Source organism: Rhinoderma darwinii, chromosome 7 (assembly GCF_050947455.1).
Source record: "Rhinoderma darwinii isolate aRhiDar2 chromosome 7, aRhiDar2.hap1, whole genome shotgun sequence".
Classification (NCBI taxonomy): Eukaryota; Metazoa; Chordata; class Amphibia; order Anura; family Rhinodermatidae; genus Rhinoderma; species Rhinoderma darwinii.
In genome coordinates, this window is record NC_134693.1 from 134,842,827 (window position 1) to 134,869,642 (window position 26,816).

General features: G+C 43.0%; 1 protein-coding gene and 1 long non-coding RNA gene across 4 annotated transcripts in view; one reads left to right on the forward strand and one right to left on the reverse strand.

Annotated features, from left to right (window-relative positions):
• Positions 1-18,480, forward strand: part of LOC142656824 (uncharacterized) — a 53,858-nt gene extending 35,378 nt beyond the window's left edge. The window contains exons 2-3 of the long non-coding RNA XR_012849763.1: positions 10,940-11,098; positions 18,122-18,480. This is a non-coding gene — a long non-coding RNA (uncharacterized LOC142656824). The remainder of the gene's footprint in view (positions 1-10,939; positions 11,099-18,121) is intronic.
• Positions 1-26,816, reverse strand: part of CELSR3 (cadherin EGF LAG seven-pass G-type receptor 3) — a 105,779-nt gene that overhangs the window by 15,837 nt on the left and 63,126 nt on the right. For 2 of the 3 annotated variants that reach the window (XM_075831745.1, XM_075831747.1), the window contains exons 4-28: positions 26,447-26,562; positions 23,900-23,988; positions 23,202-23,359; positions 22,496-22,659; positions 21,974-22,099; positions 21,040-21,209; positions 20,708-20,893; positions 19,939-20,049; positions 19,594-19,762; positions 18,355-18,496; positions 18,133-18,253; positions 17,153-17,336; positions 15,379-15,480; positions 14,291-14,305; positions 13,907-14,001; positions 12,757-12,966; positions 11,194-11,377; positions 9,325-9,474; positions 6,643-6,823; positions 6,135-6,302; positions 5,118-5,244; positions 4,350-4,556; positions 3,337-3,511; positions 3,094-3,206; positions 2,016-2,095 (exon numbers count right to left, since the gene is read on the reverse strand). In XM_075831745.1, coding sequence (XP_075687860.1) covers positions 2,016-2,095; positions 3,094-3,206; positions 3,337-3,511; positions 4,350-4,556; positions 5,118-5,244; positions 6,135-6,302; positions 6,643-6,823; positions 9,325-9,474; positions 11,194-11,377; positions 12,757-12,966; positions 13,907-14,001; positions 14,291-14,305; positions 15,379-15,480; positions 17,153-17,336; positions 18,133-18,253; positions 18,355-18,496; positions 19,594-19,762; positions 19,939-20,049; positions 20,708-20,893; positions 21,040-21,209; positions 21,974-22,099; positions 22,496-22,659; positions 23,202-23,359; positions 23,900-23,988; positions 26,447-26,562 — 3,543 coding nt within the window. The remainder of the gene's footprint in view (positions 1-2,015; positions 2,096-3,093; positions 3,207-3,336; positions 3,512-4,349; positions 4,557-5,117; positions 5,245-6,134; positions 6,303-6,642; positions 6,824-9,324; positions 9,475-11,193; positions 11,378-12,756; positions 12,967-13,906; positions 14,002-14,290; positions 14,306-15,378; positions 15,481-17,152; positions 17,337-18,132; positions 18,254-18,354; positions 18,497-19,593; positions 19,763-19,938; positions 20,050-20,707; positions 20,894-21,039; positions 21,210-21,973; positions 22,100-22,495; positions 22,660-23,201; positions 23,360-23,899; positions 23,989-26,446; positions 26,563-26,816) is intronic. The other variant, XM_075831746.1, reaches the window with a different exon arrangement.

Here is a 26,816-nt window from a genome sequence, read left to right on the forward strand (position 1 = left end):
GAACATTAACACAGTCATGTATTCTGTATACAAGGGGTCACTGTAAGGGTATGTTCACACACACTAATTACGGACGTAATTCGGGCGTTTTTGCCCCGAATTACGTCCGAAAAATGCGCCTCGATAGCGTTGACAAACATCTGCCCATTGAAAGCAATGGGCTGACGTTTGTCTGTTCACACGAGGCGTGTATTTACGCGCCGCTGTCAAATGACGGCGCGTAAATAGACGCCCGCGTCAAAGAAGTGTCATGTCACTTCTATGGCCGTAATTGGAGCCGTTATTCATTGACTCCAATGAATAGCAGCGCCAATTACGTCCGTAATGGACGCGGCGTTCAAGCGCCTGCACATGCCGTTACGGCTGAAATTACGGGGATGTTTCCTCCTGAAAACATCCCCGTAATTTCAGCCGTTACGGACGCTGTCGTGTGAACATACCCTAAAGGTCATGGCAGGGGGACAACACTAGGGAAGGGGGGGGGTCACCATATTCTTATTGCATGCCCCATATTACATTTCATTCTGTGCGTGCTCCTTGATTGCACCTCACGCAGGATTATACAAGACGTTCCATGCAAAACTGAATATACATCCAGTACAATATATCATTTCTCTGTTAGGTTGTTAGTTGATCCTTGGTTAACCAAGGGCGAGTTCATGAGGTCCATCATGAATCTATTAAAGGGACACTAAACCTAAGTTTTATATCCATTATTGCTATAAATGTGAATGTAATCTATTGTTCCCTGTTATCAGCCAGTTCAGTATCGGGAAGTCTGGTCATTACGTAAAAGTAAAAAGAATACTTCAGAAAAAAACACATACACGGTACTATGCTAAGTGCAGGGCACGAGGGGGTGGAGCATGACTCAGGGATCAAAGAGATTAGTCACGATCCGCACCATCAGACATAACACATTATATCAGTTCTGCCTGGAGTGTTCCTTTAAGAGGTGTATAATATAACATAATGGTAATATACTTACCCTGCTGCAATCCAGCGAAGTCGCTTCCTGCCGGCCGCAGAGCGCCTGGCCTGCCCAACCAATCAGGGTGCTAGGTGCCTTATTTAAAGTGCCAGCACGCTCGCCTCTGTGCCGGGTAGAATTGTTTGTTTAGCTAGCATCTACCTGTGTCTTCTGTTTTGACCTTATTTTTTTTTGTCCCTGACTATTCTTTTGGATTATCCTCTGTACTTCATATCCGCATCTGCTATATCGAGGTTGCCAAACCCTGTATTGCCTGACTACCATCCTGTACTCCCGAACTGTATCACACGCCCGATTCTGCTACATCACCATGGCCGATCCTTGGATTGCTTGACTGTTGCTGAGCTCCCAACATACCCAACTCTGCTATATAACCAATGAGGATTCCTTTTTATGTGAGTCGTCCTTCTCTTTCCTGCAATTCATTATTGGACTGTTGGCCGTTAAGGCCTTTTACATGGGCCAATTATGGGGGGCAAACAAGCGTTCCTGGTTATTGCTCTGTGTAAACAGCAACGATCAGCCGATGAACAAGCAAACGCTCAATCATCTGCTGATCGTATCGTTTATGCAGCCAAAAATATTATCGTTGCCGGCAGCACATCTTCCTCTGTAAATAGGGAGAAGCGCTGCCGACATGATGGAAATGCATAGGGATGTGCGATCGCAGTAATGAGCGCTCGTCCCCATACATAGATCCTTGTGAAAGGACCCATGAGCGCTGATCAACGAGCTGTCGGGCCGTGTAAGAGGACCCCTACTCTTAGCGCAGTATCCAATCTCCCAGTCATTTGTCTGGCTCCCGTTTCGCTGACGTTATCCTGAGAATCAACCAGCGGGCTAGCTAGAGGCACCGAAGTCCTGGGGCCAACCATCTAACCAATGTTGGGGGAAAGGGGGTAATATAGACGAATTGTGCCCTCCGGTGCGTTCTTTTTCTGGATATTGTAGGGACCGGACCGTAACAATAAAATAATATAATCACTTGAAAAAGAACAGGATACTGAACCCTGGACACACTTACAGAACAGATTTTTTCTTTGTTTCCTTCTGTCCGGGGGAGCAGGCAAGTTTGGCCACCATGAGGAACATAACACCATTAATCTGAAACAAACCATAAAAAGCAAGATGTAAGGAGGTCTGTACAAAACATTAAAAAGAAAGAAAGCAAGAACTGATAAAAAGATACAGTATGCTACAATCATTCTTGATGTGGGACGGGAATGATCAAATCATGGGAATAACTAAAGCAGCAGGAGAGGAGTGTGCTGATCTTGTGGGGGGCAGTGACCGGTCCACTCCTGTGATTATATTAGTGAGGACAGGCCTGTATATGATAGGGGAAGTGTCATGATGTAGGGAGGTTAATATGGAATGGGAGGTCACAGACAGGAAGTGACATGAGCAGGCTCCCCAGCAGTACAGAGAATTTCAGGCGAGGAACGTGTTGATCCTGTGTGATAGTGAGCTAGAAAAAAAAAAAGGGTCACATATGAGAATTAGATGGAGAAAGAATAGGAAACCATAGCAGCAGAGGAGCAAGGTCCCCAGCAGCACAGAGTGTTTTTAGGAGAAGAGTGTGCTGATCTTGTGGGAGGCAGCGACTTATCCAAATATGTGATGATGTTAGTGAGGACAGGGATACATGTAAGGAGGGTCGTGGAGGCAAGTGGGAAGTCAGAAACACAGCCCACAGCAGCGCAAAGTATTTCAGGAGGTGAATGTGCTGGTCTTATAGGAGACAATGAGCAGTTTCCCAGTTCAATAGGAGCTCTATCTAACAATAAACTGTTGGAGAACCTGCATTTCACACTGGGTATTGGCAACTTAATGGGTTCTTGCCCGATATTATTCATCCCACCTACCCACTACAATACTTTATTGTTACCTGTAAAATTGGGTGAAATTGGAGCGTATCCTCCAACGTTTTGCACAAGATGCCACAATTCCTGTATAAATGCTGGGTTTTCTTAAATTCCAGAATAAACTTAATTCATGGAGATGGAGCAATGTATTTAAATGATGGATTAAACCAAAAAAAAAATTAAAACAAATGCAAAGGATCAACCTTTAATGGCTATTATTAATGGAGGAATATTCACCACAATGACAATAGCGATGGGTCCAGCAAAACTCCATACAAGTTTATCATGGATTGAGATCCAGCAAAAGTCGGGGTTTCCATAACCTTCGGGGTCAAGTCCCACTGCCAAACCTGGGAGGAAAGACATTTATTAAGATTTGTGCTATGAGCGTAGGGTTTAGTGCTCAACGAGTCCTGGGCTCAATGGACAAATGTGGCCCTCCAAACCCTATCATTGGCCCTCACATTATAAGATACATACCTGTAATAATGGCTGGGACACCCCAACCAATTGCATGATAAAATCTCATGGCTCCGTAGTTAACGTTCCTGACTTCTGTCTGCATGCGGTAAATATGGAGTCCATCCACAAATAACCAGGCGAACGTGGACAGGAAGAAATAATGGAGCAAAATGGCAATCACGGTGCAGAGGAACTGATGAGAAATACAAGAGAACAACACAATTTATTTACTATGGCGTCTAGGGTCAAATAGATGCCTTTTAAGACTTCCATCACATCAAGGCGTTAAAAAACATCTGTCTCTGAGAAAGCTGGGTGACTACTATTTTAGCTCCCCTTCCCTGCACAGCGTGATCTCAGTCTCTATCACGAGATCCCGCTGTGCAGGGAAGGGTAAAAGCTTTATGACGCGGATAGGACCGTGTCATACAGGCACCGCCCCCAGTGAAACCTCAGCGTTACCGCCCCTTTGGGTAGTATGGCCTAATTAGCATAGTAAGAAAATGGCTAATAACTCGGAAAGTAAAAAATGTATTGGGATACAAATTACACTGACATCATCAGCGTGACAGTGCCTATGACATGAGGTAGGAAATTGGGCTTTACTGAACTGGTGACAGGTCGTCCACAGGATATGCCATAAATGTTTGGTAAGTGGAAGTCTCATCTATTGGGAAAATGGGGGTCCCCTGATCTTGTTCCGCCAGGTTAGGGGGATGCTGCATCCAGGTGGGGAGTTAATGGATAGGTGACCGCACACATGTGCACAACTCTCTCTATTCAAGTTAATGAGAGTTACGGAAACAGCCGAGCAAACATGTGGCCACCTCTCCATTCACTCTCCGCTTATATACAGTGGCTGCTCCACCTAGAAAATCAGTGTTCAGGGGCCGCCCGTTCCCTCATCCCAGAGATGAGACCCCTCACCTATCAGACATTTTGCACATATCCATGGATATTCCATAAATGCCTAATGTGGGAAAACCCTATTAACAAGTAATGTTAATTCATAAAGATCTCTATCCTCTTACCTCGTTTTCCGTGCTGTTGATGCCCAATAGAAACACAAGCTCAGAGAGAAAAAGTGCAGAGGCAATATTAGAATGGATTCCCCGCGTGTTGGATTTCATCCCCTTCAGAGATGTCAGGATCGCAAATGTTGACAGAAGAGCGGCCAGCGAGATGGACACACAGGTGTAGGAGACTATGGCCAAGGTGTCCAGATCCCCCTCCATTTGCTGTTTTATCCCCCAAAAAAATGAAGATTGACTTATAACGATCACACGTATTATATATAAGACAACGTCATCCCCCTCCCCCCCTACTGTACATTATAAGACCAATACTAGTCACAGAGAAGCTTCTTGGCCATATACAAACATAAGATGAATGCTATTATACAGGTGGAGAAATCCTACAGCTGAGGTCCGTTCTCATAATCCTCACTATAGTATTATGAAGCTTTTCTCGCCATGTGAGGCAATCAGATCAGAGAACGGAAACCCACGTGATCGCATGGAGAACGTATAAACTTCACAGAGGTCGCATTTTGTTCTGGACCCATAAACCCTAATAATTCTTTATATACTGTACTATAGATCTGGATAATAGCAGGACATGCTGGGATTTAGTTTCACCAAGATTGCAGATCATAGAATCACCTCACTTTGGTCTTTTAAATCTATTACCATTACAGCACGTTCATATTTCCCTTCATATCGTTTTTTTATGGATTATAAAAGTCCTGTAATGTAGAAAGCAGCAGGAACACCATAATAAAGAGAGTTCAGTGTATTTACCTCTCGATGGGAACCATCCATAAGGACTCCAAAACTACCGAACTGGGAGCACTGGCAGCGCACGTGTGTAGTGTTCCTGAAGATCAGCTCACAGTCCTTAGCTGTCCAACTCCCCGCTTGGTCTAATCTGAAAGTATAAGATACAAGGAAGATGTATAAAAAAAATAGATATTTCTATCTATGTATGTCATTATCTATCTACAAAGTATCTATCTCTTTAATCTATCCACCTATCTACCTATCTGCAAAATATCTATTTATCTACTCACAAGAGAGTCCAGATCAGCACTGTTTAGGCATCGTTCACATCTGCGTCAGGGTTCCGTTCTGGCGTTCCGTCGGATCTTCCCGTCAGAACGGAGCCCTGACTGAGACATAGGTTTCCGTTTGCATCACCATTGATTTCAATGGTGACGGATCCGGTGAGAATGGTTTCCGTTTGTCTCATTTGTGTAAGGGTTCCGTCATTTTGACAGAATCAATACCGTAGTCTACGGCGCTATTCATTCCACTAAAACGACAGAACCCTTACACAACTGAGACAAACGGAAACGATTGTCACCGAATCCGTCACCACTGAAATCAATGGTGATGCAAACGGAAACCTATGGTTTCCGTTTGTCTCAGTCAGGGTTCCGTTCTGACGGGAAGCTCCGATGGAACACCAGAACGGAACCCTGATGCAGATGTGAACGAAGCCATAGTAAGGCAAATCGTAGTGTGTAAGTAATAGGAATTAGGCTAAGTTTCTCTGGTAGTCAAATCCAACAAAAAAGCAGCACTCCCATTTAGGTGAAGCAAAAAAATGGACTTTGCATAAGCGATGTTTCGGTCAACAAAGGTCTATGGCTTGAGAAAGGTCTATGACCGAAACGTTGCGTATGGAATAGGTGTCAATTTTTTTGCTTCACCTAAATGGGAGTGCTGCCTTTTATCTATCTATCTCTCTCTTATCATACCTATCTATACAGTATCTATCGGGGGTGTATATATATATATATATATGAGGTGACATACTGGGTTGTATGATTCCACTGTACACAGACAGGTTTGCTTCTGTTCACTGTTTCCAGCAGTTGAAAGTCTATTATCAATGGCCCCTCGAGATCTCCATGGATAAAGGTCTGGTCTCGGAGAACGGACACACTCACGATGGGGGTATTCATCACCGGATTCTTAGGGAGCCTTAAAAAGAAATAGAAACAAAGCTTGTAGCGCTATTCATCATGTGATCTGCAATCTGTGCCGTTCCAACTTTTACAAAACTACAACCCCCAGCATTCCAGCTCCTGATTACAGTTGTAGTTTTGTAACATCTGGTGATCAACAGGAAGCAGACTGCTGCATTATAGTGTTGAAGAGGTTGCGCTGGAATGGCATGATCTATAGAAAGAAATCATGGCACTCACTGTAAGCTGGGCATCCAGGAAGGAAAGAGTTAAAGAAGTGCCAACGTAGGGAGCAGCACAAATATTTTTTACTCTATCATTTCTGGATGGCTCAGCTTAGACATATTGGGGCTCACCTGAGACTCCTTTTCTCTGTATTGTAACGTGCCGGCAACAGGTGACCCAGGGTGCGGTAAACAATGAGAACAAGTATGGTGGGCGCAGGCTCTGGTTCTGGGATGACTCTCTTTGGCGGGGGTACAGCTGTGCTTGCGTTGCTCTCCGGACTGGTTGAAGATGGCACAACTGTGGGTGGCGCTATAAAAAATAAATGTATTCACATGTAAGTTCCCTTTAAGACAAGAAGTGCGTGTATTCTCATATAGAGGAGCATTTACACCCCATAGGGGATAATGGAACAAAGTTAGAAAACAAAAGAAGTGCGATAGTGAAGTAGCCGAACGGCAGCAAGATTTTAGTTATTTTTTGCCATTTCCTGTACGGACACCAAATATTCTATATGTTCTAAAAAAAATTCTATACAGTAAATATATTAGTAAAAAAATCCCTTCAGTCGTCTTCATCTGTCAAGTTGTTATAACATCAGTTTCTCCGTTATGTCAGCAATTTAAAATGATATATTTTTGAAAAAATAGATGATAAAAACTGCATGTTGGAAAGCGCTACTCAAATGAAAGGATAAGCAGAGTGATGCTGATAGGTAGATTTATCGTACAAAAAGGAAGGGCAACGCGTTTCAACGCAGAATCTGCGTCTTCGTCGGGCGGAAATAAAGTAAAAACAAGCATGCCATACATCTTAAATACACATGTGGATGAGGGGGAGGGGATCAAAGGCAAAAAAAACGCCAAAAAAGAAACAATCAGGTACATAGATAAAAACAGATGTGAATGACGTCATCAGGTAAACTTAAGGGGGGAGTCACACGAACGTGTATTCGGTCCGTGCGGGCCGCGTGGTTTTCACGCGCCACGCAAAGACCAATACAAGTCTATGGGGCAGTACAGACAGTCCGTGCTTTTTGCGCAGCGTTTGTCAGCTGCGCAAAAAACGCGACATGTTCAATATCTCCGCGTATTTCGCGCATCACGCACCCATTGAAGTCAATGGGTGCGTGAAAACCACGCAGGTCGCACGGAAGCACTTCCGTGCGAACCGACTGAAACAGCGCACCAGCTGTCAAAAGGATGAATGTAAACAGAAAAGCACCACGTGCTTTTCTGTTTCCGAACATCCAAACGGAGTGTATTTTTAGATGAGCGAACCCGGACAACCGAACCGAACTTTACCGGGTTCGGCCGAACTCGTTTTGGCCGAACCCGGCCAAAAAATTTCCGGTACGCGACGTCAGGAGATAGTCACTGTCCAGGGTGCTGAAAGAGTTAAACTGTTTCAGCACCATGGACAGTGACTTCCGATCCCAATATACATGAACCTGTAAAAAAAAACGAAGTTCTGACTTACCGATAACTCCCGGCTTCTTCCTCCAGTCTGACCTCCCGGGATGACAATTCAGTCCAAGTGACAGCTCCAGCCAATCACAGGCCAAGCACAGGCTGCAGTGGTCACATGGACTGCGGCGTCATCCAGGGAGGTGGGGCCAGATGTCGAGAGGCGCGTCACCAAGGTCGCGTCACCAAGGCAACGGCCGGGAGAGAAGTTCTCGGTAAGTACAAACTTTTTCTTTTTTTTTTAACAGGTTGCTGTATATTGTGTTCGGCATTCACTGTTGAGGGTGCTGAAAGAGTTACTGCCGATCAGTTAGCTCTTTCAGCACCTTGGACAGTGACGGGCGTCGACTAGCCTCATCTCTATGATGGCGGCTGCGCGAAAATCACGCAGCCGCGCATCATACACGGATGACACACGCAGCTGTCAAATGGTTTTTGCGCGCACAAAACGCAGCGTTGTTTGCGCGCGCAAAAACGCAACGTTCGTCTGAATCTGCCCTAATACCCATTTTATGTACCTCACGATTTTTGTAACTGTGACTGTTTACCCGATTACGTCATTCACATCTGTTTTTATCACCTTTCTGGCGGTATGGCCCCATGCACACGACCGTATTTTTCATCAATCTGTAAATACTGTCCGTAAATACGGATCCATAGTCATTTATAGTCATCCGTAAACCATCCGCATATACTGTAAATATGGTCCGTAGTGCATCCGTATTTACGGATCCACCAAAAACCTGGGAGGAATCTAGGGTAATCTCCTAGCGTCACATAGCAACGCTTCCGTAATTACAGATGGCTGCGGATGCACATCCGTTGCCGTCCGTAATTACAGAAGCGCCAATAGAGGGAAGTCCATGCCATAATTACGGATAAAAAAAATAACATGTTCTATCATTTCTATGGCACGGACACCAATCCATAAAAATACGGAAAGGTGTCCGTAGCCCATAGAAATGAATGGCTCCGTAATTACAGATGAAAAGTACGGTCCTGTGCAGGGGGCCTAAGACACGTTTATGGCTGGAATACCCCTTTAAGAAATAAAATCTGAGCTCTGATTGGTTGCTATGGGCATAGTTTCGGGGGGGATGTATCCCAAATCGTGCATAAAAAAAGTAGAGGTGCTGCCTAAAGCAACCAATCAGATTGCTTCTTTCATTTTCCAAAGGGCCTCTGAATAATTGATTGGTTGCTATGGTCAACTCCTCCACTTTGCAGCAGTTTTGATACATTTTGCTGGTTGCGTCATACATGTATTGAGCTGGATATTATATAGATATAATGCTGGTTATTATAGATTACAATATATATAGAGGTTCAATCGTATTGTATAGTTACCTTCTGATTTAGGCGGCTTGAGGACCGAGGACGGCAGCACCACATGAGTGTGAGGATCCCAGGAAATCTGACCCCGAAAAAGACTGCTGTGATACCTGGGAAAATGTCTTCTTGGCGGGATCTGATTATCCACTCGCTCGATATTAACAACTGTCACAAGGAAAGGAGGAAGCAGAGTCTCAGGAGCTCCTCTATACAATCTGGTTGAGTTTGTGATGAATGTGTAGCAATAATTGCAAACCCACAATATCTCCAGACACTAGAGCGCGGTGCGGGCAGCCGGGAAACGCAACTAATCACATTGAATTCACATTTCTTTTCCTCGAACGGCTGCAAAGTGTCAGATGCACTGACGTTTATGCCATTTGGCAGTTTCCTCAGACGCCAGGGATTCGGAGAGAGCCACCTTATTGCCAGTCGGCATTGGACTTAATGAAGTTTCTTATTGTTGCTTCACAAATCACATCATTTCTCAAGAACGTTAGCAAAAGGTCAGATTTACAGTCATGGATTCTCACGGCTAACTTGCTAAGAGGAACAAATAATTAACTTTTAGCGATTGTTTTGCCATTTACCCATATGATTCATGTAGTAAAGTTGGGGAAAGTTTCTATCAACAGTTTTAAAAGAAGACTGTCCTTATAAATAGGTTGTTCTTTTCCAATACTATAATGTTGACTAATTTAAAGGGATTGTCTGGTTTAGAAAACCCATTTTTAAGTAACATATTAGGGAGTTCTGAGATAGTTCTTAGGTCCCCCTATTCAGAACCGTCATCTAATAGCCAGAGTGGAGAGCGGCTACAAAGATCATCTGTCCCTCTGGAGGATCCTGCACTTCAGTGTATTACATAGACAGCCCATTGATCTCAATAGGAACTGTGTAATGCTTAATTTCTCCTGTGGTGGCGCTGCTGGGAAATTAAACACTTGCTGCCAGGTTCTCCGCAGATTACAGCTGATCGCTGAGGGTCTAAGCGGCAGGACAACTTGTGATCAGCATATCATTTGAGAGCCCTTTTAATAAAAAGGGATTATACAAATCCCTTTTAATTTTGTTTGAATTAAGTACTATATTAAATCCATGAATGTAATGTGATGTGATAAATGTTATGAAGTTGGTTGAACAGTTTAGGCATTTCCTTCTCTTTCGTGGCCTAATAAGGCATATGGATAGGATTTGTCCCCTTTAAAGGGTAACTAAAGGTTCAACAAACTTCTGACATGTCATAGTGACATGTCAGAAGTTTTGATCGGTGGGGGACTGGGAACTGAGACCCCCACCGATCGTTAAAACGAATCGGCAGAAGCGCTCGTGTGAGCACTGAGCCCCTTCGTTTCTGTTCGGTTTTTCTCGGAAAGCCGTTGTAGCGTTGTAGACTTTCTATTGAGTCCGTACACTGCTTCATCGGCTTTCCGAGAAAAGATGAACAGAAACTAAGCAGCTTAGCGCTCACACGAGCGTTTTAGAGATCGGCGGGCGTCTCCGTTCTCAGACTCCCACCGATCAAAACTTCTGACATGTCACTATGACATGTCAGAAGTTTGATGAATGTTTTAACTAAAATTACAGAGACACTAATCGTAGGTTTGTTCACTTTTATTACGTCCAACAGAGAGGATGTTTGTTATGCAGAATTCCATGTTATCCCTTTGTGCCAGACTATTGTATTGAGAAGAGATATCTATAATTTCTAAAGGACAGCACAAGGATTGAACAAGATCAAAGGGATATCCGAGGAAGAGAAAAGGGACTAATGGGTATATAAAGAATGGTGAGTTATAGCTTTGCTTATGCCACATTGCTCATCCGCAGACGGATTTTTTACAATTACATAACACATAATTATATTACACTACTTGTACTTACTAATGTTTGGCGTCACCAGGCCAACTGGGTTCAGATAGGTGAGTTTCATGTTCCTGGCCAAGGTGCTGGCATATTCCTGAAACAGTTCCATGAGCCCGGCGCTGCCACGGTCACTCTGCAGGAGTGTTTCCCAATGTTCCTTGTTATGCAGAGTTAAGATAGAACTCCCTGTCCGGAGAAGGTTCTAGAAGAGGACAACAAAATGACGGTTATTATAATACACTGTATGTCCAGTATATCTCATACTCCAGTCACATCTAAAGCTGCATTTAAAATTCTGATGGCTGCCTGTTAGCTCTGACCTCCCACATCACCCTCTGCTGGTTCAGTGACTGAAACTGGGGCTATAAACAGAATCTCTCGCTCTGGAGGACCCAGCATGTCGGTGCATTACATGGACAGCCCATTGATTTCAAAGGGAACTGTGTAATGCTTCATTTCCCCTGTGGTGATGCTGCAGCGGAATTGAACACTTTTTGCCAGATTATAGCTGATTACTGGGGGTCCCTGCAACAGGGACAGCATACAACCCTTTAAAGAGGCTCTGTCACCACATTATAAGTGGCCTATCTTGTACATGATGTGATCGGCACTGTAATGTAGATTACTGCAGTGTTTTTTATTTAGAAAAAATATCATTTTTGACGGAGTTATGACCTATATTAGCTTTATGCTAATGAGTTTCTTAATGGACAACTGGGCGTGTTTTACTTTTTGACCAAGTGGGCGTTGTGGAGAGAAGTGTATGACGCTGACCAATCAGTGACCAATCAGCGTCATACAGCAACATAAACCCAATATAACGTTACTGCAGTGTCCTGAGAATGAATATACATTACCTCCAGCCAGGAGGGGATGTGTATTCAGAATACGGACACTTCACTAACACAATCCCGACAATACAGCACAGCAAGCGTAATCTCGCGAGATTACGCTGTAAACTGTCATTTCAAACAAGATTACTCTTGCTGTGCTGTAGTGTCGGGATTGTGTTAGCGAAGTGTCAGGATTCTGAATACACATCACGTCCTGGCTGGAGGTAATGTATATTCATTGTCAGGACACTGCAGTAGTGTTATAGTGTGTTTATGTGGCTGCACATAGTGATATAGCTATATCGCTATGTGCTGTATAAATGAATGGAGAGAAGTGTATGACACTGATTGGTCACTGATTGGTCAGCGTCATAGACTCCTCTGTACAACGCCCACTTGGTCAAAAAGTAAAACACGCCCAGTTGTCCACTAAGAAACTCATTAGCATAAAGTTATTATAGGTCATAACTCGTGAAAAATGATCGTTTTTCTAAATAAAAACCACTGCTGTAATCTACATTACAGCGCCGATCATATCATGTACAATATAGGCCACTTATAATGTGGTGACAGCCTCTTTAAGCATCTGGGCCTTAGTAAGTAACCTTGAATACCTGAGCACCATTGATGGTGAGGACAGAGTGTTCACCCTTCATTGGTTTGGCATTGCCCCTCTCACACCAAAAGCCACTGCTCTACATTAGACCCACGCCCACTAGGTACCAGATATGCCTTAATAGCATCTCACCTCTGTGAACTGGGCGTCTTGGGTAGCCGTTAGACCAAACCCTTCCTGCCTGTTCTCAAACTGCATGAGCAGAGACAGCAGGCGGTAGGTTATGTGGACGTCATTCCCGAAATACTGGTCCATGTGGTCTGTTACAGAGCGAAGACGTAGAGACAGTTTCTTGGACTCAATGGTATTTAGTTCCGTCTCGTTTCTCTCTAAATTGTCCAACTGTAAAGAGAAGAAAATAAATATGATTTTTTTTAAAGCACCAAACAAATAAGGGCAGGGTCACTTACAGGGAACCATTCACATTTACAGACCCATATATATATCCCTCCACATCTGTAAAGCGTCTCAGTAGGGACCATAAGGACTACATGCTATGTCAATTTATAAGCTAGAAAGCAAAGGGTCCACATACTGTTAGTGCAGAGGGGCCCGCAACTTTGTGTCTGCTCCTGGTCACATGACACACGTCCCTGCAGCTTTAAGAAGCAATGAGGCTTAAAGTCTATGTACACCTTTGAAATAGACTGTTTTTTATTTAAAAAATAAAAAAACAACAAAACTATTTGTGTGTTTAGTGCAACTTTCTAAATAGATTTTATTAAAAATTATTTTTACTTTGTGAGATACAGCTGCTTTGTATTTTGTATACAGAGTAGCAGTATCTTGTGCAGAGACCTGAATCCGTCAGGTCAACGGCGTTGATGGGATCAGTGTCAGCGGGTCCTGCGTGTAGGATCCACCTGTTATCGATCACATCTAAGTTATGAACTGTCACGCAGGACCCGCTATCACTGAACCCGTCAGTCCCGTTGACCTGACGGATTCAGGTCTCGGCACTAGATACAGCTGCTCTGTATACAAAATACAAAGCAGCTGTATCTTATAAAGTAAAAAATATTTTTTAATAACAAGTATTTAGAAAGTTGTACAAAACACACTGATAGACCATTTTATTAAAAAACAAACAAACAACGATTCCAAAGGTGTACATAGCATTTAAGCCTCCCTGCAGGGAAGTGTGTCATGTGACCAGGGGCGGACACAGAAGGTAGCGGGCCCCTGTGCACGAACAGTATGTGGGCCCTTTGCTTTCCCGTTTCTAACCTGACCTAGCATGTGGTCCTTATGGTCTCTACTGTATAATGTTTGCACTTCTTACCAATGTAGACAGTTCAGTGAAAGCTGGTGAGGTACAGTTAAACAGGTCTGGTTCAACCCAACCCCTCACATCATCACAGTGTCGAATGGCGGCTCCTGTAAGTAAGACATATAATGTATCTGGGTTACTTTAAAGAGGGGATTACACCGGAAGCAACATATAGCAAGCGACATTCCAGGCATGATCTTGCACTAGATTTGGGTCCGTTTATTACAGAATTAGGGAGCGTGCAGGCAGCTGGGATCAGTCATAAGCACTTCATGTTGCAGCAATGGCTGGTCAGGCAAAGGGATTGGATGCGGTGGCTATTACTGGGGAGTCAAATCACATAAAGCACACATAAGTAGGGGCCCAAGGGCCAATGGGTCAACTCAAAATCCTCACCTGAGCCCCTTACACCTGCATAATGGAAAGAGAAAGGGGCACGTGGCATAGGATAAAACAAGGGAATTAGATCATTAAAACCACATTATAACCCCAAGTGCACACATAGTACAAATATAGACCTGTCACTTTAAATATACAACAAAAAACTTGCAAAAAATAGCAGTAAACTAAAACAAGATTCAATCCAGAATACAATAACATCCGGGGGGGTTTAAAGTTGCAATAATGTGTTTGGGTGATGGAATCTAACGTCTCCCTGCTGGAGGTCTCCTTTAAAATTGTTGTGGGGGTGTTGACTGTGGCTGAAGCTGGGTGGGTTTGTATAAATATAATCATATCTCTCATTGTTTACATTAAGCCTTAAACAGGGGAGGGGGCCCCATAGCGAAATCAAAATGGGGCCCCCCCTCTCCACACCATGGAAGAGATTAGAGGCAGTGTAAAGGTTAGCAGGGATAATCATCGGTATAGGGCGATCATTCTATGATGTTAGCAGTCAGTAAAGGATACCTGTATGCAGTTCTTAAAGGGCCAGTATCATATATAATTATTCTTATAGAGCATTAACAAATTTTAAAGAACCAACTTCACTTGACTTTAAGATGGATCAATGGATTGATGTCTATTAGATGAAGATGGTAAATATTGTGAATGGCAAGAAAAGCGTATAGCCTCCTTTTTTAATTAAACGGTGTATCACCCCTCGGCATAACCACAGATTCAGTCATATTTATTTATCGAAACCATTAGAAGGTTTAATATCGCTATTAAATGGAAATTAGGCTTTACCTGGCATCTTACACATCTGAACATCGAGAAGCCACAAGGCATCTCTCCAGCTCCCTGACAGCCGAGTGACAGGCAGGGTATAAACAAGGTGGGCAGCGATCGGCAATGTTTAATGATTCTCTGCTGAGCGTTTGGCATAATTCTGGAAATATTTGGAGTGATGCTAATACGGAGCAATCTGTCTGATGAGAGCGCACTTGTTGGGGTGGCAGGATTGCAGTCTGCTCGTGGGTGATGTGATGACATGACAGCTAGTGGTAACATGCGTTCCAGCACAGTCGTGTTTTATTACTTACCTAAGGAGCCTTTTGGGCAGGGAACAGCAGCCGGGAGGCCAAACTTGGTCCTGGGCCACCAAACGCCTGAAGTTAAAGTTTTTGGACATCCGTCATAAATAACTGCAAAGCAGAAGGACATTGGTGAGGAGACAAGACTGCAGCCCCCGGCGCCTGTCTCATATGAGATTACATGTCTAGTATTATTAATATTTTCTATACATTACTGGTACCACGTCCTTAGCAAGCAGGTCTCCCAGAAATTTGCTTTTGGGACCCCCAGCGATCAGCTGGTATTGCCTGGTTCATAAATAGAATGCCAGACTTGTATAGGTCAGTACACACGGCGGATTCTGCTTGGCAGGTTCCGCCGCGGAATTATTCCTCCTTTCATACACTCCGATGGGAGGTTCGGGCGCAATCCGCCCGAAGATCGGGCAGGACGCTCCTTTTGTCTGCTAGCTGAAAAAAACAGCTAGTGGGAAAATGAAGCGTCCGACTCCCGTTGAAATAAATGAGACGCAGAATTTTGCGCCTGAATCTGCGGCAGGTTCCGCCGTAAAAATTCTGCCATGTGAGCAGGGCCTTACTGTTATGGGAAAAGCAGTAGGAGAGAAGAAGCAAAAAGGTGTAATACTACAGAACAATCCACCTTTCAGAGAGAGGTCCATTCAGGGTCTATGGACAGCTGGGTGTTTAAAGGAACAGTACCGACCATATCCATTATAAAGTATTATACATTTGACATATTGATATTAACAGCTGATTAGTATGAATTGGTGAGATACGGAGATGAACTGTGAGGCCTATTAGGAATGTCCCAGCATGTCTAGACACGAGTCCTTGCTGAGGAAATATAAGATCTGTAGGATATATAAGATATGTCTATCTAATTGCATTTTCAATTGAGAAGCCACATGATCTCTATCTGGGAGTGTTATTATATACTGATACAAAAATGATTACATTTACCCAGGATGCAACATCTGCTCAGGTTAAATCAATTAGAAAATGATTAGGGAGGAACAAGGGGAGAAGAATGGATGATTGGTGGTGGCGGCGGCAAGTTCTTTCACCACCTGCATGGTCGGACTGGCCCACCAGGATCATAGGGGATTTATAAATGGGCCCAGGCACTGACACAAGAATGGGCCACAAAGATCCAGCAGAGGGCATCCCAATTCGGAGTTGACTTTGGAACCGATCACTTGTCACTAGGGTCTAGAGGTCCTATTACACCGCCCGATATGGGCTGTGAAAACGAGCGCCGATCAATGAAGCAGCTCGTTGATCGGCGCTCGTTTGCTCCTTTCACAAGAAGCAATGATTGGTTATATATGATTGTTAGTATGGGGACTATCGTTCGTCCCCATACATTTCCATCATGTCGGCAGCACATTGTTTACACAGGGAGATGCGCTGCCAACAACGATAATATTTATTGCTGCATAAACGATACGATCAGATGAACGAGCATTTCCCCGTTAATCGGTTGATCATGGCCCTGTTTACACAGGGCAATGATCAGGGACGAGCGTTCATATAAACGCTTGTTTGCCCGATCACTGGCCCGTATAATAGGGCCTTATTTCTTATGGGATGATTCAGAAATAACCTATTACATCTTATTGATGATGTGTCCAGTGTACAAGGATTACAAAGCAGTTACATGTTCTGTCTGGATGGAGCGGGGCCCTTAGGATCATCTTTGGTGGGCTCAAGGAACCGCAGTCTGACACCTGCAAAGTATCCCAAAAGCATATCGCCTCCCATTGCCTGATCATAGAGATCTCACCTTCACAGCCACTTGGCGAAACCTCAGCAAACGGGCTGTCGCAGCTGTTGCACTGGCGTCCAATCACTCCAGGTCTACAAAAGCATTGGCCAGTATCTAGATCACATGACCTTGAAGAGGATCCAATAGGGTAACAATCACAAGGCAAACATGTATCGCTTCCTTTAGGATGATAATGATACTCCTGCATTATAAAAGCAATGAAAGAATTATTATTTATATACTTTTCCAAAACCCATAAGGCCATATACAGTTGATCTTGATAGTGGCATACCTACCATACAGGCAGGAGATATCACTGCTATAAGAACTGTTCCTTCTAAGTTGTGCGGTCTGGAAATGATAGGGTTAAAAACTTTAAACCCTACAGACAACTACTGCTGCTATCGGGGTTATTAACCTCATTGGTCTATGTTCACATGTGTCGGATTGACTGCAGGATCTCAGATTTCTGCCGTGGATGTGCAGTTTGATACGAGACGGATCCACGCGCAGATCAGCCCCATTCCATGGGGCTTATCCGCACGTGGAAATCTGTTGTCGTTTTTCACCACATTCTTGCCACATATGCAGATTTGCCATTGAAGTCAATGGAAGGCGGATTTCATGTGGATTTTGGCAACTCCTACCCCTGTCTTCAGATTTTCAGAGCGGCTAGGATTGTGTAAAATTGCTGCCAAAAATGGGGAAAAGGTGGCAGTGGGGCTGTGTATATATGGGCTGCCAGCAGAGGGCATGGTAGAGCAGAAGGGATGGGATAGTTGGGTATAGGGTGGGATATGGGTGTATTGGTGAAGCGGAGACGCCTTCCTCCTTATATATTATAATATAATGGTTACTATGCTGGTCCCTATGTGCAGCACCTATAGGTTTCTATGGTAGATGAAGCTGATATTTTATATGGCATAATCATAAAGTAACCAGCTGATAATAAAATAATGCTTTAATGACTTTGTGTCTTTTTTTTAGCATCTATTTACCTTGCAGTGGCACTGCCCATTCGTCTTATTGCAGTTTGGATCAAAGCCCTTATTGACGTCACAGTTACACGGTCCACAGGTTCGATTCCCCCACCATCCTTTAGGGCAATGATGGTCCATTCTAGGACAATCAGAAAGTAGCAGATGAGTATATAATATATAGGGGGGCTATGTTGGTGTGATTTATAGTCATACCCACTTCTTCACTCTCATAATGCTTACCTGTGCTCGCAGTATCTTCCAAAATGGTGCCCTGAGCACTCACATGTATAATCTAGAGGATGGTCTGGACGATGAGTGCACACTCCTCTATTTTCACAAGGGTTCAGCTGACAAATATCCATACAGCTATCTCCGAAGTATCCTGCGTGGAAAAACACAGGAGCCGGTTATCAACCAGCACCTAGAACCAAGCCGGACACTTCTATTGAAGAATTGCATTATGAGCAATACAGAGGCTTTGCTCTTTGATGTAATTTTCATTGCATAATGAAAGGTTTTGCTTATTTCTAATATACTATGTGTTTCAATTCATCACCATGTTGAATAACGCGCTTGCTGTCAGTGAATGGAAATGTTCTTGTTTGCATACAGAGACTGAAAACCCACCCTACCCACACAGCTGCAGGAGAGAGAGAGCTCTGATACACTTAACAAGCTGTTGGGCATGATCAGGCTGGGTTTTCATCATCTGGGCATAAATATTAATGTTTTCACTCACTGACAGCAAGCAGAGATCTTGGAAATGCCAAGGCATTTAAAGAAAAAGTGCATTAGAAAGTTGCAGTTACTGGAATAATTCTCTTAGAGCGGGGCACTTGCAGATGTCCCAAACTCTCTGCTGATTTCCTGCCGATGCCATCAACAGAATACAGGTGCTGTTTATGGAAGCCTGTACTCTGTGTATGGCGTTCTCACAGAAAGTTTTACTATGTTTTCATATTCATACAATACAATCTGCCGTAAATGGCGCTTTTACAAGGCAGTTGTAGGGAATCTGATTTTCCTGCAGCTCACTATTGCACCCACCTCTGCTTTAAAAAAAAAAATGATTCCAATATTAATATTAGGGGACTGCACAAAATGTTCCCCAATATAGTAAAGTGTCTATAAGCCTGGACTTTACTTCAAGTTGTATATCCAACTAGGAACATCATTTAATTTATAGGTCCAAAATGATGTGCTGATTAAATTTATAAAATATCCTTTATTCTGAAACAAAGCTTTAAATCCCCTGCTTCCCTTCACGCAGCCTCAGAGTTACATGATAAAATTGTGGCTGCCTGTCACCACCACTAGGGGGAGCTCACTGCATACAGATTTATTACTGCGTTCAATGGTATGTGAATATGCAGTGAGCCCCCTCTAGTGGCAGTTGTAGGAGGACAGAATTGTATAGGAGCAAAAGAGAAGACAGGAAATGCAGCAAAAAGACATTGATGTTTATAATGTAATTCACACCTGGGTGACAGACGCAGACATGACCCAGCCACGTGTCCACACAAGAACTGTTCCCCTGGCAGGGGTTAGGATCACACGTGTTGGTGACGTTACAGCCATTTTTAACATTGAAGACGTTACTTGGCTTGGGCAAGGTGATGCCACTGGATGTGTCTCCGAGACGCAGCCCCTAAAATGCAATAACAGTTTTGGTGATCAGTACAATATGCACAGAATGGGTCGTTTTCAGTGTGAGAATTATTTCAAAAGTGGAATATCACATAAATGTATCTTATGATGTCATATTAGACAAACAAAAAGGAAAAATACATATCTGACAAAGGCAGATAGGAAAATAGTCCTCACCTGTATACAGCCCTCCAGACCATTCTGTACCTCCTGGCCTGTCAGAATCCCCCCCACATACAGGTGTTTAACCCTCAGTCCATGAAGTTCATTCCCAACATTAACAGTGTCCTACAAAATGAGAGAAAATTCATCGTACATCTGACCCTTTTATGCAAACGTTCTAATTTACTTTGTGTTTCAATTTCGCATCATTTTCCAGGTTTATGCTTGCTGTCAGTGAATGGAAGCATTCCGAGGCTTGAAATCAGTCCTCCTCACACAGCTGCGATTTTGTAACAATGTATCCACCTAGGCAATCCACATCAGCACCACAATTCTCTGTCCTGGACTGTAAGCTGACAGCTGTCACCTACACTGATACATTGTAACAGCCTTCAGCTATGTGAGCAGGACTAAAACCTAATTTAGATGGTTGCATTGTATTAGCGTTTGAAATATTATATTAGGGAATTGTATGATTAGCCATTTCCTAATATAATGTTATTATCAAGCAGTTGTGATGCCAATAATATAGGTCTCCAGAGCTATGCAAAATCTAACTGCGTGCCATGGCCGGCGGGCATCATCAGAGGTGTAATCGGCCTGCCCACAGCGGCTGGTGCAAGGTACTGATCAGGATAGCCTCTATAATGCAGCTGCTCATTGGCCAAGTAGGATCATTTTTGGAATTGCTCACAAGACAATTCCCCAATATACGGGGTATCACTTTAAACGTGCACATACATATCGATCACATATAAAGCACTCATTTAAATGAGTAGAGTACCTGGTAAAACCCATAATCCAAATTGATGGTTATAACATAACGTGTTTCACGTCCGCTCCGCACATCGCGCAATTCCATCTGCAGGTCGTGCCACCTCCCATCATTCACCTGCATCTGGTCCAACAGGAGGGTGGAGGCTCTACTGGAACCCCGGCTGACGGAGAACGAGACCTGTCCAGAAACCAGCTGCAGGGAGAGATGGCAAAACAAGAGTCTTTGTAAAAAAATGTGGGGGGCAAATACTAATACAAAAGGAAAAGCTGCAAATAAACAATCCGATTCTTACTATCACTTTTATAATGCAAGGACACAAGAAAACGATGAATACTTGCCTGGCATTGAATGGTGGTATATTGACCAGCATGCACCTGCAGAAGCAATCCATCAGCTCGTCGTGTTCGGAATGCCAGCCCCATAAACCAGGGAATGGAGATTTTCACCTCGTTTTTAAAGTCCCAGGACAGAATTCCGCTCCCATTGAAACGATAAGGATGGTGCATTGCTGAGGGGATAAAAGTTTCAGGAAACTTTAAGATTTTCTAATATTAGGATGTCCATGTAACCCATATATCATGCTGAGAGGGGTATCCCAGTTTCAGCAAGTAAATGTTATTCTTTGTATAATGAAAAGTTATACAATTTTCCCATATACTTTCTGTATCAATTACTCACGGTTTTCAAGATCTCTGCTTGCTGTCAAGATCTCTGCTTGCTGTCAAGATCTCTGCTTGCTGTCAAGATCTCTGCTTGCCGAGGTGATGAAAATCTTTTCTAGTCATGTGATGAACACACAGGTGCCTGGCTCATTACAAGACAAAGCTCTGATAACTCTACTGTAACGCGCAGTGCAGCTGTGTGTGTCTCATATGACCAGGACAGATTTTTCTCCACTGGATGTAAAAAATGAACATTTATATTGAATGACAGCAAACAGAGATCTTGAAAACTATAAGAAAATAACACAGACGGTATATATAGACAAGAATAAACTTTATTTGCTGAAACTGGAATACCCCTTTAAAACCAGGAGCTGCTTTTCCTATTTATGGCCTCTAGAGGGCAGCAAATTTCTTCTGCTTCCTGCTCTGCACAGTCATACACACTTTATCATGTATAGTTCTATATGTTATATGCAATTATTACTTCCCATCACCCATGTGGTCATGAACGACACTTTCAGATCTATTTTTTTTTAATGTCTCAATTTCAATTGCAAATTAAAAAAATAAAAACATAAAGGAAAAAAAGGAACATTCAAGTACTCACCGATATTGCAGTCCTTTCCTCCAAAACCCAAGGAACAATCACAAGTGTATGTGCCCCAACCTAATGTACAGTTGCCTCCATTTTTACATGGGTTGGGGTCACAAAATGATTGCTTTGCATTACACCCTGAGAGAGAAAGAACACAAACACGAATTGGAATAGGACTGGAAAGGAGTTTGCAAAAGGGAACATTGCTGGGAGTTGTAGTCCATAGAAAGTTCGGCTCTTTGTTATGCATAGTTAGGGAAAGTTTGTGTGTTCTTCCACTAATCCCAACCGCATGTAGCACTAAGCATTGCATGTAAATGACTTGGAAGCAATGGAGGGCCTGCTCATAAAGTTGGCCATGAGATACTGTATATGTCACCAGATCCTGCAGATTTCGATGACATACAAAGCAAATTGAACAGGTGTGATTTAAACCCTTCCAGAACTATTATTTCCCCCAGAAAAGTGGTGCCAGAGAAGTCTGGTAGCCGCTTATCCACCTCCATCCTAAAATGCCTGCCATGCGTGTCCTACCTGCAGAGGTTCCGTTATTTGCTATGTATGAAGCCAGGTCAATCTTTCTGCTATCTATATACAGATCCTTCATACATCCTATGAACTCTCTGTGTGTCACTGGGAAGTTTTCCGGGAGATTGGGGACCCCGCCAAGAAGAAGAGGACCGGTGAGATCCAGGGACCTGCACGGATAAAGGAAAAACATTGTGTAACTGGAGTTGTACTGACTTATCATTAAACCGTGAGAAGACGTATGTACTTTATATAGAGGGGGCCCCAATCAGGATCCCCCCTATTAATGTGGAGAGCTGCTTCAAAGAGTGACTATCCATCGCCGGACCCACTTTGGAGGAAATTTATAAAACTAGTGCAGGGGATCATTTGCTTATAGCAACCAATCAGATTACTGCTCTCACTTTTCTGAATGCTTTTTAAAAATGAAAGCTGTATTGTGATTGGTTGCTAAGGGCAACTTCTCTATTTTCCCCCCATAGCTAGTTTATATAAATGTCCTCCTCTTATGTCCTAAACAGAGTAAAGCGGATTATGGGGGGGGGGGGGGATTTATGAAAATTAACAGAAAAACTGTCCTTGTTGCCCATAGCAACCAATCACAGCACAGCTTTCATTTTTCAAAAGCACTATAAGAAATGAAAGCAGAGCTGTGATTGGTTGCTATGGGCAGCAGAGACATTTTTCCATAAATCTCTCTATATGTACTTACTTTTTAGAACTGGACTGGACTCCTTCAGCCGCACATGTATAGTTTGCAATCTCATTGCTGAATTTTAAAGCCACAGAAATGTCGCAATCATCCACCGCCAGCACAGCTACCTTCTTCTTGGAGGGTCCTTGGGCCACCCCCATAGATCCGGTCTTAGGCTAAAAAAAATTATAAACATTCATGAAAACAAAATTAAAAATTCTCCTGTAACTTCGAGCCTTTGAGTCGTCCTATTCGGTCAAGCCACATGGCAACCAATATGGCCGCCAATACAGCCAACAAACGAGGAGCCACCCAGCTTTTTCCAAACTCCCGAATGGCAAATATACTGTGTTATGTACCAAACATCCCCTGTCCCCATAATACTGCATTACTGCAGATTTACCATCCAAGAGTCAAGGAAATCTGTGTGGTAAACTTCACAGGAGTTGTTATGGCGGCCATATTGGTTCTTGCCCTGTTTTCCTAGAAAGAGATATAACTGAGAAACATCAAAATAGTTATTTTCTTTTATGACGAGGACGACTCAAGGATTTATATGATGTGGGATGGTCCTTAATGAGAATAAAATAGTCATATCCCATCTACGTATACAGTCGGTGGGGTCATGTATGAATGTGCTGGATTAATGGAATAGGGAAGACGACCTAATGTAATGGGGTTACGACACCCATCAGCAACAATAGAGTAATCCCTACCTTGTTATAGTAGCGGAGCTGAACTGTGTGCCATTTGCCATCGCTGACCCCTCCAGGGACGTAGGGGGCCACCAGGGTGCTGGATTCACCTAAAATAACACCGAAAAATAATTTCCATCAAAACCGCGAACACGTAAATCCAGTTTTATCGACGACCCGGCCTCAGCATGGAAGGTGCAACTGCTTAATTCTGCCCAGGCCACCCTCATCATATTAATTCAAGGTGTTCCTGGGTCCCATTGCCCTATCAGCCCCCATTTATAATATAACAGATGTTCTTGCTAATCCAATTTCTGCAGCATCCATTAAGAAAAGGACGAGGTGTAATTAATAAAGTGGATTGTGTCTATCTCGTCGTCCATTAATGATACACTCAGCTCTGCGTTATTATACAGCAGAACCAAAACCGCACATTTATGCCGTGGATTCAATAGCAATTAAGGGGTTAGGAAAAAGCTAAATCTGCTTGCTGTCTGGGCTGTGGCTTCTCTGTCACAATGAGGACGGATGCGGGAAGATTTACAACATCGGTTATTGCATCTAAAGGGACCATCAATCTGCTGCCTGGGGTTCCTTACACACGAACGATGCAAACAGGACCGGCCGAGCTGGCGCTAATGCGCCATTTATCGAGATGTTTCCCCAACACATACGTGTCAAGGCCTCGTCGAGGATGGATGTGGCAGACGGGACTTTGAATGCTTTCCAAAGTGACTTTAACACATCCGACGTCAGACTCGTAACGTTAAATATTAATGACACCAAGGAATACTCACCATTGTATTTGCTGGAGAATGAGGGGGGAGAACACAGTTCTTTGGCTTATATTTGTTCTATTAATAACATGGGATATCCTCTAATCACTATAGACCCCCACAGACCCCCCCCCCCCCCAATCACTAAAATGTCTTTATTCCAGAGATTGGTGGGTGTCGTTCTTCAATGACTCATCTTACTTGTTCGTGAATAGAATGGCAGTATTACAGTAAAGACTGACACCCACACAGCAGAGCAGTAGGAGAGATGGAGCAAGGAGGGGAATGTAACTGCATAACAATGCAGATCTATATGTTGTCACCCTGTTACCTGTATATGAGTCCAATACAACAGAATGCTCATGGAGTTACAATATATTTCCATTCAATTTATATTCGTCTTTTAATATTTTTTGCACGACATGTAAAGATATGACCTGCGGGTGAAATGAATAGACATTTCCTTTTTCTGTATAGTGAAAATTTTCATGGGTGGATCTGAGGTATCTTAGTCCTACACTGACTACATGATCTTACTAGCCACATCATTTTCTTAGTAAACATTTGCAATTCTGCTGGTTGTCATGAGAAACCATTGACAAGATTGTCGTCAGACACTCCCCTAACAGATTAGCTGAGCTCATATAATGCAGGGGGGGGGGGGGTGGTGTAAACATTGCACTTTTCAGAATGGAAGACATCACTATAAGCTCTGCGCAGACACTGAACCAAAAGGGAATGCTGTGAGATTTCAGTTCTGAAGCCTGCAGAATTGTGAATGCAGCTCTGGAGTATAATACAGGCTGTACCTCAGGATCAGTACAGGATAAGTAATGTATGTACACAGTGATGCCACCAGCAGAATAGTGAGTGCAGCTCTGGAGTATAATACAGGATATAACTCAGGATCAGTACAGGATAACTAATGTAATGTATGTACACAGTGACCCCACCAGCAGAATAGTGAGTGCAGCTCTGGAGTATAATACAGGATATAACTCAGGATCAGTACAGGATAAGTAATGTAATATATGTACACAGTGACTCCACCAGCAAAATAGTGAGTGCAGCTCTGGAGTATAATACAGGCTGTACCTCAGGATCAGTACAGGATAAGTAATGTATGTACACAGTGACTCCACCAGCAGAATAGTGAATGCAGCTCTGGAGTATAATACAGGATGTAACTCAGGATCAGTACAGGATAAGTAATGTAATGTATGTACACAGTGACTCCACCAGCAGAATAGTGAGTGAAGCTCTGGAGTATAATACAGGATGTAACTCAGGATCAGTACAGGATAAGTAATGTATGTACACAGTGACTCCACCAGCAGAATAGTGAATGCAGCTCTGGAGTATAATACAGGATGTAACTCAGGATCAGTACAGGATAAGTAATGTAATGTATGTACACAGTGACTCCACCAGCAGAATAGTGAGTGAAGCTCTGGAGTATAATACAGGACGTAACTCAGAATCAGTACAGGATAAGTAATGTATTGTATGTACACAGGGACTCCACCAGCAGAATAGTGAGTGCAGCTCTGGAGTATAATACAGGATGTAACTCAGAATCAGTACAGGATAAGTAATGTAATGTATGTGCACAGTGACTCCACCAGCAGAATAGTGAGTGCAGCTCTGGAGTATAATACAGGATGTAACTCAGAATCAGTACAGGATAAGTAATGTAATGTATGTACACAGTGACTCAACTATTAATGTAGATTCATTCTATATGTAAACTGAGGAAAAATTCTGTCCACCACATATAACACAAAATACAAACCTGTGGAGTATTTCAGCTGCACTTGTCCGTCGTTAATCTCCACCGCAATGAAGTCGTGCTTCTCATTGAGCCGTCCATTGTAAAACAGGAGGCCGTTCTTCTCTTTGGTAGCAAATCTGAATAGGTAAAAAAGAAGCAAAATGTAATTCATAGTTATCTTAATAATCAAATAATTATTATCAGTGATTTATATTTTTATATATTGTTTTGTATTCAAACAATTTTTATTGAGAATGTCAAAAATCATGGAAAAAATCATATACAGTACATTTTCACAAACTCAGTTTTCCATTTTTGAGAATAAACTATTATTATATATTATCAGTTTTTTATATTATATATTATGAGTGATATATATTATTATTATATA